The sequence below is a fragment of the Macaca fascicularis genome, chromosome 19 (genome assembly GCF_037993035.2).
Source record: "Macaca fascicularis isolate 582-1 chromosome 19, T2T-MFA8v1.1".
NCBI classification, from domain to species: Eukaryota; Metazoa; Chordata; class Mammalia; order Primates; family Cercopithecidae; genus Macaca; species Macaca fascicularis.
The window spans coordinates 18,828,657-18,842,092 of record NC_088393.1 but is presented as its reverse complement, the minus strand read 5'-3'; the positions used below and the strand labels follow the sequence as shown (position 1 = coordinate 18,842,092).

Genomic DNA, 13,436 nt, shown 5'->3' with positions numbered 1-13,436 from the left:
TGGCCCAATCTTGGCTCACTGCAACCTCTGCCTCCCCAGTTCAAGCAATTCTCCTGCCTCAGCCTCCTGAGTAGCTGGGATTACAAGCGCGTGCCACCATGTCTGGCTAATTTTTTGTATTTTTAGTAGAGGTGGGGTTTCACCATGTCGTCTAGGCTAGTCTCGAACTCCTGACCTCAAGGGCCTCAGCCTTCCAAAGTACTGGGTTTACAGGCGTGAGCTACTGTGCCCAGCCAGGATGTCTTTTTTGTTTTATTTTGTTTTTTGAGTCTCTGTTGCCCAGGCTGGAGTGCAATGGCGCAATCTTTGCTCACTGCAACATCCACCTCCCAGGTTCAAGTGTTTTGCCTGCCTCAGCTTCCCGAGTAGCTGGGATTACAGGCGCCTGCCACCACTAATTTTGTATTTCTAAGTAGAGACAGGGTCTCACCATGCTAGCCAGGCTGGTCTGGAACTCCCAACCTCAGGTAATCTGCCCATCTCAGCCTCTCAAAGTGCTGGGATTACAGGCGTGAGCCACCGTGCCCAGCCCAGGGTGTCATTTGTAACCTACTCTAAGGATTTTTTTTTTTTTTTTTTTTTGAGATGGAGTCTTGCTCTGTCGCCCAGGCTGGAGTGCAGTGGCACGATCTCCGATCGCTGCAAGCTCCGCCTCCCAGGTTTACGCCATTCTCCTGCCTCAGCCTCCTGAGTAGCTGGGACTGCAGGCGTCCGCCACGTCACCCGGCTAGTTTTTTTGTATTTTTTTAGTAGAGACGGGATTTCACTGTGTTAGCCAGGATGGTCTTGATCTCCTGACCTCGTGATCCGCCTGTCTCAGCCTCCCAAAGTGCTGGGATTACAGGCTTGAGCCACTGCGCCCGGCCTATTTTTTGTGTTTTATGTATTTATTTTGTTTTTGAGATGGAGTCTCAGTCTTATTGCCCAGGCTGGAGTGCAATGGCATGATCTCTGCTCACTGCAACCTCCGCCTCCCGGGTTCAAGTGATTCTCCTGCCTCAGCCTCCTGAGTAGTTGAAGTTACAAGTGCCCACCACCACACCCAGCTAATTTTTTTGTATGTTTAGGAGAGACGGGGTTTCACCATGTTGGCCAGACTGGTCCCAAACTCAGGTGATCCGCCCGCCTTGGCGGATCTAATGCTGGGATTACAGGCGTGAGCCATGGCGCCCAGCCTGTTGATTTATTTTTTAACGTTTTCATCTCCCTGTGGAGTCTCTTTTTTTTTTTTTTTTTTTTTTTTGAGACGGAGTCTCGCTCTGTCGCCCAGGCTGGAGTGCAGTGGCCGGATCTCAGCTCACTGCAAGCTCCGCCTCCCGGGTTCACGCCATTCTCCTGCCTCAGCCTCCCGAGTAGCTGGGACTACAGGCGCCGGCCACCTCGCCCGGCTAGTTTTTTTGTATTTTTTTAGTAGAGATGGGGTTTCACCGTGTTAGCCAGGATGGTCTTGATCTCCTGACCTCGTGATCCGCCCGTCTCGGCCTCCCAAAGTGCTGGGATTACAGGCTTGAGCCACCGCGCCCGGCCAGGAGTCTCTTTTCAAATGTATTTTCCTGTTCCTCTGTTTTGAGGTCTGACATTTGTTGCCTGGAAGCTGCAGTACAGCCCTTGGGGACACTCTGCACAGCTTGGGGCCTCTGAATCCCGTTGTGCCCTAGTCCTGGGCCCTGTTTCTTCTTCTCCTGAGGCCACACATCTGGCCATCATCCTGTTATCTAGCTGTGGCCCAGGTAGCTTCCCAACTGCCTGGAGGAGTGGCCCGAGCCTCTGCTGCCTGACAGCCCTGGGCTCACTGCCCTGCAGCCCCACCAGCAATAATGAGGACCTGGAGTAGAGCTGTGGGGGATGGCCCCGCAGCAACCTGTTGTCCCCTGAGGTCGTGGTACCTCTTGCTCTGGGCCCTGGATTCTCTGGATCCTGCAACAGTCACCACTCATGCTTCTGCTATGCTTTCCGGTGTCTTCACTCCTCCTTTTGTCTCTGCCTTGCCTGTTCAGTGGACGCAAATGCCTGTCCTCAGTTTTCTGTCTTTAACTGGCAGTTCTGTTTATATCCACATGGTTCTCCTCTCAGGCCACCAGGGAAGTGACACCTGCAGTGGTCTGCAGCTGAGCCCATTGGTTAGGGAGATGGGCTCTAGGTGTCACTGGCTGACAGAATGGCCATGGCCCTGGACTTCAGTCTCCCTGCAGGGCCTGGAGCGGCACTAGGCTCCCCTGAGATGCACAACCCCTGGGAGTTGAACAGTTGGGTCAGAGAGGATACCCGTAAGCTGCAGGGTGGCTGGCGGGGGTGGGGGGTTCCACTTGCCCAAATCACATGGAGTGGGAGAAGGAGCATGCACCGGGGTGTTTCTTCCCTTCTTCCCCAGCTGCATCACCTGGTCATGCTGGTGGCTGCTCTGCCGCCCTCCAGATCCTGCTGTGACCTGGCTTCCAGGAAGGCTGTCTCATCCTAGGCCAGGGCCCTCCATTCTTTTCTGCATTTTGGACAGTTTCTGCAGTGAGCGTTCTGAACAGGATGAACAGCTATCTTTAAAAGCAGGGTCCAGCACCCTAGTGTGTGTCCCTGGTCTCTCTGGTAGCAGGCACCTGCACAAAGTGACCCTCCTCTGGGCTCAGGGGGAGAGTGGGGAAGTCCTCCTTTGGGTGAAGCTGGGGGCAGGATGGGCTCAGGCCCAGGCTCCTGTGACCCCTTGGCTCTGCTCTGGATTTGGGAGCAGGGGGGTCCCTTCCTTGAGGCATCTCCACCGGGCCCCTATGTAGATACAGGCCTGGAGTCCTGCCTCTCCTTCGCAGGAAGCTGTGCCAGCCACAGAGCACCGGCAGCCTCCTTGGAGACCCTGCTGCCTCCAGCCCCCCAGGCGAGCGTGGGCGCTCGGCTTCACCCCCACAGGTAAATGGGGCAGGCCTGGGGTGGCTGTCCCGAGCACCTGCAGGGCACCCTGTGTTGTGTCAGTAACCTTTGTCACCTTCCTCACCAGCTCCTTGGAGCATGAGCTGCTCCGAGTTGAGCCGTCTCCCTCCGCCCAGGGACCAAGGGGAAAGCTGTCGGGTTGGGGTTGGGGGCAGATTCCTGCCATTGTGGCTGCAGCACCCCAGTGTCACAGTGCAGAACCTGGGACGGGGGCAGCTCCCTGATGTGGGGTTGCCCCTGGACCTCCTGCTCCTGTGTCACAGCTATCGCTGGGGAAGCATGCTGAGCACAGCAACGCTTTAGACCAGTCCCCAGGGGTGGCCCACTCACACGCTGGGCCCTGCCCTCCCCCTGCATCTATCCCAGCAGGCTGATGGGCCCCAGCTGAGGCCACCCTGAGCAGTACCTGGGACCTGACTTGGTGCCCGGGCGCCCCCGTGTGGCCAGTGTGGGCCTTGCAGGCGGCACTGGGTTTTCTGGCTGGGCCAGGGGATTGCCTGTTGCTGCCCAGCCGCTCTGTGCTCCCCTCTAAAATGGTCTCTGTTCCTCTCCAGAAACGGCCACAGCCTCCTGATTTCATCGACCCCCTAGCCAACAAGAAACCCCGGATATCGCACTTCACTCAGAGAGCTCAACCTGCCATCAATGGGAAGCTGGGCATGCCCGATGGCCGTGAGGCCCTGCTGCCCACCCCGGGCCCACCAGCCAGCACGGACACCCTCAGCTCCAGCACTCACCTGCCCCCGCAGCTGGAGCCCCCAAGGGTCCATGACCCCCTGGCCGATGTCAGCAATGACCTGGGCCACAGCGGCCGGGACTGTGAGCACGGAGAGGTGGCTGCCCCAGCCCCTACTGTGCGCCTCGGCCTGCCCCTGCTGATGGACTGTGCCCAGCCCAGCAGGCCCCACAGCAGCCCCTCGCGCAGCAAGCCCAAGAAGAAGTCCAAGAAGCACAAAGACAAGGAGAGGGCGTCTGAGGACAGGCCCCGGGCCCAGCCTCCAGACTGTGCACCTGCCACCCATGCCACCCTCGGAGCCCCAGCAGATGCCCCAGGTAGGTGCCCAGGCAGGAGGGCGCTGCTGGGACTGCAAGTACTGGCCCCACACCTGCCTCACCTTCATGGGGTGTCAAGGGGGCTCACGCTGTAGAAGCTGGGAGAGGGAGCCCTGTTGCCCCAGGCCCTGTCAGATTCGCCCTGTGTGCCCGGCACCTGGCACCCTATGTTCCTGCATCTGGTCCTCTCCCTGCCCATCTGGAGTGCCCGGTGTCACTTGCAGTCACTGTGCCAGGCCAACACTGGGGGCCGGAGGCCCAGAGCCTTGTGGGGAACTGAGGCCACGGAAGGGGCTAACATGCGGAGAGGAATGGGGCCCAGGCCCCAGCTCTGACTGCAGGGAAGCCCCAGGAACCAGGGACATGCTGAGGTCTGCTGGGGTTCAGGGAAGGCAGTAGGGGCCCAGGCAAGCCAGCCCTATTCAGGGAGAAGCAGTGCAGGTGCGTATAGGCAGATCCTGGTGGGAGAGGGATAGCACCTGGACCTCCGTAGGCCCCCCCCGTACGACTGTTGTAGAGTGTAGGTTTCTGCTGTGGGGACAGGGCCTGGCAGGCTGGAGTTGGGGAGCCAGGAGACCTGGGCAGCTCCGAGCCCACAGCCCAGGCACCTGAACCGAGCAGCAGTAGCACCCGCCCAGCACCATGGCCATGAGCCTGTGCAGCTGTTTGTTTACAGGAACCAGCAGAAGCAGCGGCCAGCGTGCAGTGGCTGTTCTACCGCCATGTGTGGCGGGGGCTGCAGTGGTCCCATGTGGTGATGGCGGCCAGTTGCAGATAGCCACCTCACTCTCAGCGCCGGCTGGCCCAGGGCAGCCCAGGTGGTGTCACCTGTTGTGTTTTTGGGTTGTGTCTCTGGGGAGGAGGCTGAGTCAGGGGCATTCCTGGGATGAGGATGGGAGCCCTTCTTCCATTATAGTTTTGCATTGCTCAGAGGGCCATGCCCCGTCCCCCGCTGTGGCTGGAGAGCAGGTCCTCACAACTGTGGCTGGGTCTTACTGGATAGGAAGGACGACTTTTGGGGTTGGGTCAGCCCTGCCTCGTGCTGGGCTTCCCACCTCCCATGGGACTGCATGTGGAGGCCGAAGGGGAGAAGGTGGCCTCACTCCCTGGGCAGGCTCTCTGACCAGGGCCATGCTTAGGGCAGGACTCCTGATTCCCAGGACACACCCACACCCCACAGCCAGACCTGGGCCAGGATCTGTCTCAAATGGCCCAGGTCCAGGGTCCACAGACCACTCTGGGCTGTGTCCCTTCCTTGGATACCCAGTGCCTAGGTGCCAAGACAGGCCTGGGGACTCAAGGTGGTTTCCTGTCTGGCCTGGTGCATGTCGGCCCCTAGGCAGCTCATCCCTGGCCTAGGTGCTGTCATCTCTACCACAGGTGAGAAAGTGCAAACCAGGGGTAGATGTCCCAAGCACCAAGAAAAGGACAGTAGAGTCACCAGAAGCTGAGCCTGGTGCTGGTGGTCCATGTTACCCAGGGTCCCAAAGGTGGTACATGTGCCTGTGCCCCTGCCCGGGACAAGCAAGTAGAGAGATGTGGGCTGTGAAGGGACAGATAGGGAGAGGAGCTGCCGTGGGGGTGTTCCCTGGGGCCCCAAAGCAGGGACCAGCTTGGCTGGCCCCACACAGCCAGAGCTGAGCGGGAGTGGGGGCCACTGAGGTTTGCCAAGGGCTGGACTTTGAAGGGCCCACTGGTACCAGGTTGAGCTGACCCTGAGCCTTGATTTCCCCATTTGTCATCCTAGCTGGTGAAGATCTTGGGGCCTGTCAAATGCGGTGATGTTGACCAGCCTGACACATGGCAGTTACCTGTCCTAGAATACCCACAGAGGCCACTCTTGACGGGAGCATGGGCTTGGCTTTCCCAGCTGTGCCTTGCCTGTCACTTCCTTCTGGCCTGGACCAGGGTCAGATTCATTCAATACATGCCCAGTGGGTTGCAGCCCTGGGAAGGCCACAGCCTTTTAAAGACAACCCAGGTGGGGGTGGTGGCGATATTGAAGGCAGTGCCTGACCCAGAGTTGGGACTGTTAAAAACTTTGTGGGGAGTGAGCTTTGTCCACTTCTGGGAATTTGGCAGCAGAGAAGCTGCTGTGGTCAGCCCAGGTGTTACACTGAGAGAGAGGGCTCATCAAACTGGAGATCGCAGACTCCTGCTCTTTCAGGGGATAGTGCAGAGGGCCCCTGAAAATGTGCACGAGGGCCAGGCACAGTGGCTCTGCCTGTAATCCCAGCATGTTGAGAGGCCAAGTCAAGAGGATCACTTAAGTCCAGGAGTTCAAGACCAGCCTGGGCAATATAGGAGAGCCTCTTCATCTCTACTAAAAAGTAAAAAAAAAAAAATTCACCAGCTGTGGTGGTTCACACCTATAATCCCAGTGCTTTGGAAGGCCAATTCAGGAGGACTGCTTGAGGTCAGGAGTTTGAGACCAGCCTGGGCAACACAGTTGGACCCCATCTCTACAAAAAATGTTTTTAATTAGCTGGGCATGGTGGCATATGCCTATAGTCCCACCTATTTGGGAGGCTGAGGCAAGAGGATCACTTGAGCCCAGGAGTTCAAGGTTGTAGTAAGCCATGATCGCACCATTGCAACTCCAACCTGGGTGGCAGAGCAAGACCCTGTCTCTTAAAAAAAAAAAAAAAAAAAAAGTACTGAGGATACATCTGAAATTGGTAAAATCATTTCTGTACTGGAAAGAAAGTCACTGCAAGAAGGCCTAGGAAACGCACTAAATTGTAGTTGTGATCTGAGGGGATGAGGCGACTGTGGTCCTAGGTGACGGGCACTTCAGTCCTCCTGCCCTTCCTCCCTGATTGCCAAACCCTCAGGGGTGTTGTCATATGTGGCCAGGGCACCCCACCACATGGCTGAGGAGCAGGACAGCTGCCTGGGGTCCCATCTAGCCATCAGCTGTGCAGCTTTGGGCAGGCCCCTGAAGGGCTGAAGGGCTGAGCATCATCATGGACGCTTTGCTCACGGATGGCCGATTGGGGTGGCCCATGGGCTCCTCTGGCTGGCCCTGTCCTGGAGCTGCCTTGTGGAGCCTGCAATTCAGTGTCTAGTGGAAAGGACGGGACGATCTGGGTGGGGTGCAGACCAAGGGCCTGGAACTTTGTCAGCAGCAAGAGATGCAGGCCCTGCTGGCCATCTTGTCTTTGTCCTGCCTGGCCAGAGACTGGGATGCCCCAGAGACTCAGGTCAGGCCAGGGGTCATTTGTTTTCAGCTTAGTGACCTTTGACATGCAGTCAGTAGAGGCAGTAAAGACCTGGCCTGGGGGAAGCTCTGACCGGTTGTGCAGGCTTTGGCCCTGCAGTTCCCTGACCTGTCTGCTGTTTGCCAAGAATGTGACTGTGGTGATGCCTGGGCGCTCTGTGTCCTGCAGGGCTTTGCCCTGGACACGCAGGTGCACGTTGAACTCTGCTCGACACCTGGAGGGCATGTCCAGGTCCAGCAGCCCACAGTTGCCAGGTGCCAGGTGCTCAGCCCTTGCACCTGCCACACAGTCATCCCCTCTGCCGTCCCTCCATGTCCCTCCAGCAGCAAAGCGTGCACTTTTGACGCATGTCCCCATCCTGGCGTGCTTCCTGCAGACCGGTGCCATGGGTGCAGACTCAGGAGGTATGTGTTTGTTCTCGTAGGTGTAAATGGAAGCTGCAGCATTTCCAGTGTTCCCACATCCACGTCGGAGACGCCCGACTACTTGCTGTGAGTGTTTGTCCGGGCCCTGCAGGCCAGTCCTCCCTTTTCTGGGTTCAGACCCCCTCCCCCAGCACTGCAGGTTATCAGAGGCAGAAAGCCACTGCAAGTCTGAGTATGTGAATTCCAAACATAGCAGCCTTTTCTGGGCCAGGCCCCCTCATAAGCCAGGTGATCACCCGAGAGGCCAGGCCGCCGGCAGAGCCAGGATAGCCGCTGCCTGGGTGGAGCTGGGTCCTTCCAGCCTCCACTTAGTGGCCCCTCTCTCCTATCTCAGGAAGTACGCAGCCATCTCCTCTTCGGAGCAGCGCCAGAGCTACAAGAATGACTTCAACGCCGAGTACAGCGAGTACCGCGACCTGCACGCCCGCATTGAGCGCATCACGCGGCGGTTCACGCAGCTCGACGCCCAGCTCCGGCAGCTCTCCCAGGGCTCCGAGGAGTATGAGGTAGAGCCTCCCTGCTGTCTGCTGTGCCCCGGCTCTGGCAGGAGCCAGGGCCCATTTGGGCGCGTACCATTGCCACCACGAGCCTACTGGCCTGCTTGGTGGCCCCAGAGTCTGGCCCTTCCCCAGGCAGCACTTCTCCCCCTGGTGCACTCCATGCGGCAATTCCATGGTTCTGGCCTGGCCCTGGGGCCCTGTTGTGGGAGTCCTTGAAGGCAGCCCAGCTTGTCAGCCTCCTTTGCAGTGGGGACAGCTGTGACCCACCTCCTTGGGTGGGGGCAATCCAGGGTACATGGATCCCCACACGTTTGAGCACCGGGGGTCCTCTCACAGCCCAGGACGCAGGGCTCTTGGTACCTGTGCCACACCTTCGGGAGACTCCGCAACTGAGCCCTGTCCAGCACCCTGGAGCCCATCCATGCTGCCACAACTGTAGCAGGGGGAGGTGACAGGTCCCTGTGTTTGTGGTCCCCTGGCTTGAGCTCACAGCTCCTTCAGCTGCCCTGTGTAGACAGAGTCTCCACCCTCAGCCACAGCCTTGGACACAGCCTCTCCACCTGCCACCTTTTGAAACTGGTGACCTGACTGCAGGGCTGGGCCCCGATTAAGCAGATGCCGGGGTATCTCCCGGCCAAAGCCCCTTTGGCTTCCGAAGAAGACGACTCATGATAGGGTTCTAGGGGCTGCAAGCCACGGCTTCTTGGGGCATCTCTCCCTCCCCTCCCTCTTTGCTGCATGCCCTGCCCAGCCCCCATCCCAGCCCCGCCACGACATGGATACTTCCTTGTATCACACCCCCATGACAGCGGTGCGCCACCTGCTCTTGCCTCCAAGGGACCCGGCAGCCTTTCCCTCATGCCCCATCCACTCTGGAGCTATAGCCGCTGCAGACCCATGGGGTGTGACTTGCCCCTGTACTTGAGGCTGCTCCACCTTCCCACCCCTCACCCTTCTCAGAGCACCTGGGACCACTCAATTTGAGTTTCCTGCAAGCGGGGATGCATTCTGTCATCTCAAAATTTTGTTTTTCTTCTAGACTACTCGAGGGCAGATTTTGCAGGAATATAGAAAAATCAAAAAGGTGAGTGTCTCTTGTGTTGGGATGGGCTCCAAGTGAGCCGTGGGAGCCGGAGGGAGGAGGGTGGGCCCGGGGCAACCTCCCTGCCTGCTACTTCTAAGGTGTGGGGGAAGAGCCTTTGGGTCTGAGGCCAAAGTTGCCCCGCCTCCCCCAGCCAAGTCTTTAGCCGTGGCATCCCGGCCCAGCCACACAAGCTGAGGAGGTGCGGGGAACCAACTCCCACTCTGCCCTTGGACCACAACCCTCCTTGCTGGGCACCAAGCCCAGGTTTTTGGTGGGGGGGGTGGGCACTGGCCTGCTCACAGCGGGGAGCAGCACCCAGGGAGACTCTGTCCTGAGCATGACTGTGCTGTCCCGCAGACCAATACCAACTACAGCCAGGAGAAGCACCGCTGCGAGTACCTGCACAGCAAGCTGGCCCACATCAAGAGACTCATCGCCGAGTACGACCAGCGGCAGCTGCAGGCTTGGCCCTAGCTGCCCGCCCCGATGGCGGGGATCTGGGAGGGTGGGGGGAGCAAAAAGCCGGGAGAGAGGATTTATTTAAAAAAATAAACCCAAGGAAGATGCTCATCTGAGCCAGCACCGCCGGCTTTCAGGGCAGCCCCTGCAGACATCTCGCCCTGGCGGGTGGCTGCAAGCCCACCTCGGCCCTCCCTGCGCCTCCTGAGCAGTCCCTGCCTATGACGGGCTCCCCAGAAGCCCACTGCCTCCTCCCTGGCTGCAGCCCCCGGGTTCAGCCTCCTCTCTCGCCAGAAGACTCCTAGGCCCTCAGGGCGGCGCGCCTGCCTTTTCTAGTTTTATACAAAGACAGCCACTTTTAGCTACTGCTAATGAGACTTGAGTCTATTTTTGTACAAAAGAGAAGCAAAATCTTTTTTCTAAACCTGTGCCTCCCTCTCCTCGGACACCCAGGGTCTAGCCGCTGCCCTGGGTCCTGCCTGCAGTATTACAGAGGCCGTCGAAAGGTGCAGCCGCGTTCTGAGGGCGTGGGGACTGGGCACGTGGCCTCTGCTAGTCTCTGGCTCTATGTTTAGGCACCCCCGTCCCCAGCCTCTCCTCCTCGGGCAGGGTCTCTGCTCCAGCAAGCAAATGGGGTGGCCTGGGTGGCTATTTTGAGAACTCCAGCTGGTGTCCCCAGGCAGCTGCTCAGAGCCAAGGGGGCAGAGGGCTTTTGGCGCCCCCAGGCCTGCCCTGTTATTTGAGGCCCTCAGCTGTCGGGGGCCACTGTGTTTCTGTGCTCCAAGTTGAGACTCGGCTGCAGCGGTGTCAGATTTTACTTTGCGATGTCCTCGGTTTCCCATTTGCTGCTGCTGCTCATTCCACACTGTTGAGACCTTGTAGTCTCGATGCTGCTGGCCTCCCTCTGTCCACTTGTGGGTCCTGGGGTCGTTTTAGCAGAGCCACCGCCAAGGTTTGCACTCAGGGAGGGGCTGATGGAGGGCTGGGTGCCTTGGGGTCAGGGAGGCCCCAGGGACCCGTGGGCAGAGCTGGGGAGCCAGGAGGATGGGTCCGCCTGCTCTGGGGGTGCAGGCTGTGCAGACACCCCAATTGCTGCTTTGTTGCTGTGCCTACTCTAGCGTCCCCCAAAGCATCGGGGGGCCACGCAAGTGTGCGTGTGTGTGCGTGTGTGGGGACCCCCCAGGGCATGGTGGGGTCTGAGGCGTGTGTTCCCATTTAGGGCTGAATGAAGCCATGACTTGGGAAGGTGGTGGTGGGGGTGGCTGTGACTCAGGGCCCAGGGATCACATGGGGGTCACTGCTGCCATCAGCAGTCAGGCAGGGAGAGCAGAAATGCAAAAATACAGATGTGTCTATTTTTCTAAACTGGGGGGTGGAGGGGTGCCTCCTGATAGCTTCCAAAAAGCTGACCATGGAGGGCCCACAGTGCATCCCACCCCTGCCCAAGAGTCTCTCTCCTTTGGGATCCCCGGGTTCCCAGAGCTCCGAGGAAACTGATCCTTCATGTTTCAATAGCTGTTGTTGTTTTTCTCTTCTGCGCCGGCCAGGGAAGGGCCGAGCAGGCTCCAGGGGGCCTCCAGGGTCAGCTGGACCCCGCTGTGTTGCCCGCAGCCAGCCCTGCAGACATGAGTGAGGTGGGATAATTTCAGGAGGTCCCAGCCTGGGACTGCCCGCCCCTCTGCCCTGGGAACCAGTCCAAGGGGCTGTCAGTTGAATTTGCCTTTTTGTTGTTGTTGTTTTTGTTGTTTATTTGTTCTCCTTTTAAGGAATTATGAAGCTAAGAAAAGTTTTGTGTTTTGGGGGTTGGTGGACAAAGTTCTAGCTGATTAAATATGGTCTAACTTATTGATACTATTTTTTTTCTTTTAATGTTGTACTGTGGAGAAAAACTATTTTGAGCCATGGGGTTGGTGTTTACAAGAACTTTCCACTTTTGCCAAAATGTTACAATTGAAAGGCATCTGCGTCTTCAGTTTCCTAATATTTTCTTAAAAGATCTAGTGTCCTTTTTGTACACTAAACAGGTGAATGCTGACTTTTTTCATTCTCCAATAAATTTCACTGAACTGAACCCGGCAGCCCATTCTGCCTGGCTGGTGTGTGTGTGGTGTGTGGTGTGTGTGGTGTGTGGGTGCTGGTGTATCTGTGTTTGTGGTGTATGGTGTGTGTGTGTGGTGTGTGTGGATGTGTAGTATATCTGTGTCGGTGTGTGTTGGGTGTGATGTGTGGGTGTGTAGTGTGTGGTTAGGGTGTGTGTTGGATGTGTGTGTTGTGTGGGTGTGTTGGGTTGTGGGGTATCTGTGAGGGTATGTGGGTGTGTTAGGGTGTGGGTTCTGTGTTGGTGTGTGTGGTTTATCTGGGGATGTTAGGGTGTGGGTGTTTGTGGGTGTTGTGTGGGTGTGTGGGTGTGGGTGTAGTGTATCTGGGTGCATGGTGTTAGGGTGTGGTGTATCTGGACGTGTGTGTTAGGGTGTGGGTGTGTGGGTGTCGTGTATGTGGGGTGTGAGGGTGTGGGGGTGTTGGGGTGTGGTGTGGGTGTGTGGTGTAAGGGTGTGGGTGTGTGATGTATGTGGTGTGTGCTAGGGTGTTGGTGTGTGTGGTGTGTGTTGGATGTGGTGTGGAGTGTGGTATGTGGTGGAGGTATGTGGTGTGTATGGTGTGGGTGTGGTGTTGGGTGTGTTGGGGATGTGTGTGTGGTGTGTGAGGGTGTGGTGTGTTGGGGTGTGGGTGTGTTGGGGTATGGTGTGTGGTGTATCTGTGTGTGTGGTATGAGGCTGTGGTGTGGGGGTGTGGTGTGGGTGGTGTGTTGGGGATGTGTGTGTTGGGGCGGTGTGTGGTGTGTGCTGGGGTGTGAGTGTGTGGTGTATGTGGTGTGTGTTGGGGCAGTGTGTGGTGTGTGCTGGGGTGTGAGTGTGTGGTGTATGTGGTGTGTGGTGGGGGTGTGGTGTGTTGGTGTATGGGTGTGATGTATCAGTGTGTGGTATGAGGGTGTGGATGTGTGGTGTGTGTTGGGGTGTGCGGTGTGTGGTGTGTGTTGGGTATGTGGTGTGTGTTGGGGTGTGTAGGTGTGTAAGGTGTGTAGGTGTGTGGTGTGTGTTGGGGCGGTGTGTGGTGTGTTGGGCTGTGGGTGTGGTGAGTGTAGGGGTGTGGTGTGCGTGTTGGTGTGTGCATGTTGGTATGTGCGTGTGGGTGTGTGGTGTGTGCTAGGGATGTGTGTGGTGTGTGCTAGGGATGTGTGTGGTGTGGGGATGTGTGTGTTGGGGTGTGCGGCGTGTTGATATAGGTGTGTATCTGGGTGTGGGGGTATGTGTGTGTGGTGTGTTGGGGTGTGTGTTGGGGTGGTGTATGGTGTGTATTGGGATGTGTGGTGTGTGTGGGTGTGTGATGTGTGTGGAAGGTGGGGTGTGTGTATTGGGTGTGGGTGTGCGGTGTGGGGGTGTGGTATATGGTGTGGGTGTGGTGGGTGTGTGTTGGGATGTGGGTGTGGTGTGTGTTGGGGATGTGTGGTGTGTGTTGGGGATGTGTGGTGTGGGTGTGTGCTGTGAGTGGGTGTGGTGTGTTGAGGGTGTGGTGTGAGAGTGGGTGTGATGTTGGGGTGTGCAGTGTGGGGTGGTGTGTGTGGTGGTGTGTGTGGGTGTGTGGTGTGTGTTGGTGTGGGTTTGGTGGGTGTGGTATGTGTTGGTGTGGGTGTGTGGTGTGTGTTGGGTGTGTTGGGGTGTGTGTGTGGTGTGAGGGTGTGGTGTGTGTTGGGGTGTGTAGGTGTGTGCGTGGTGTGAAG

General features: G+C 57.8%; 1 protein-coding gene across 6 annotated transcripts in view; it reads left to right on the top strand.

Moving 5' to 3' along the window:
* ELL (elongation factor for RNA polymerase II) overlaps positions 1-11,729 on the top strand; it is an 87,541-nt gene extending 75,812 nt beyond the window's left edge. For 3 of the 6 annotated variants that reach the window (XM_074026412.1, XM_074026413.1, XM_005588462.4), the window contains 6 exons: positions 2,799-2,895; positions 3,471-3,969; positions 7,615-7,681; positions 7,950-8,121; positions 9,155-9,199; positions 9,557-11,729. In XM_074026412.1, the coding sequence (XP_073882513.1) occupies positions 2,799-2,895; positions 3,471-3,969; positions 7,615-7,681; positions 7,950-8,121; positions 9,155-9,199; positions 9,557-9,673 (997 nt within the window). In that variant the 3' untranslated portion in view covers positions 9,674-11,729. Of the gene's footprint in view, positions 1-2,765; positions 2,896-3,470; positions 3,970-7,614; positions 7,682-7,949; positions 8,122-9,154; positions 9,200-9,556 lie in introns of all 6 variants that reach the window. The other 3 variants (XM_045379238.3, XM_045379239.3, XM_045379237.3) reach the window with 1 other exon arrangement.
* Positions 11,730-13,436: the final 1,707 nt, after the last annotated feature.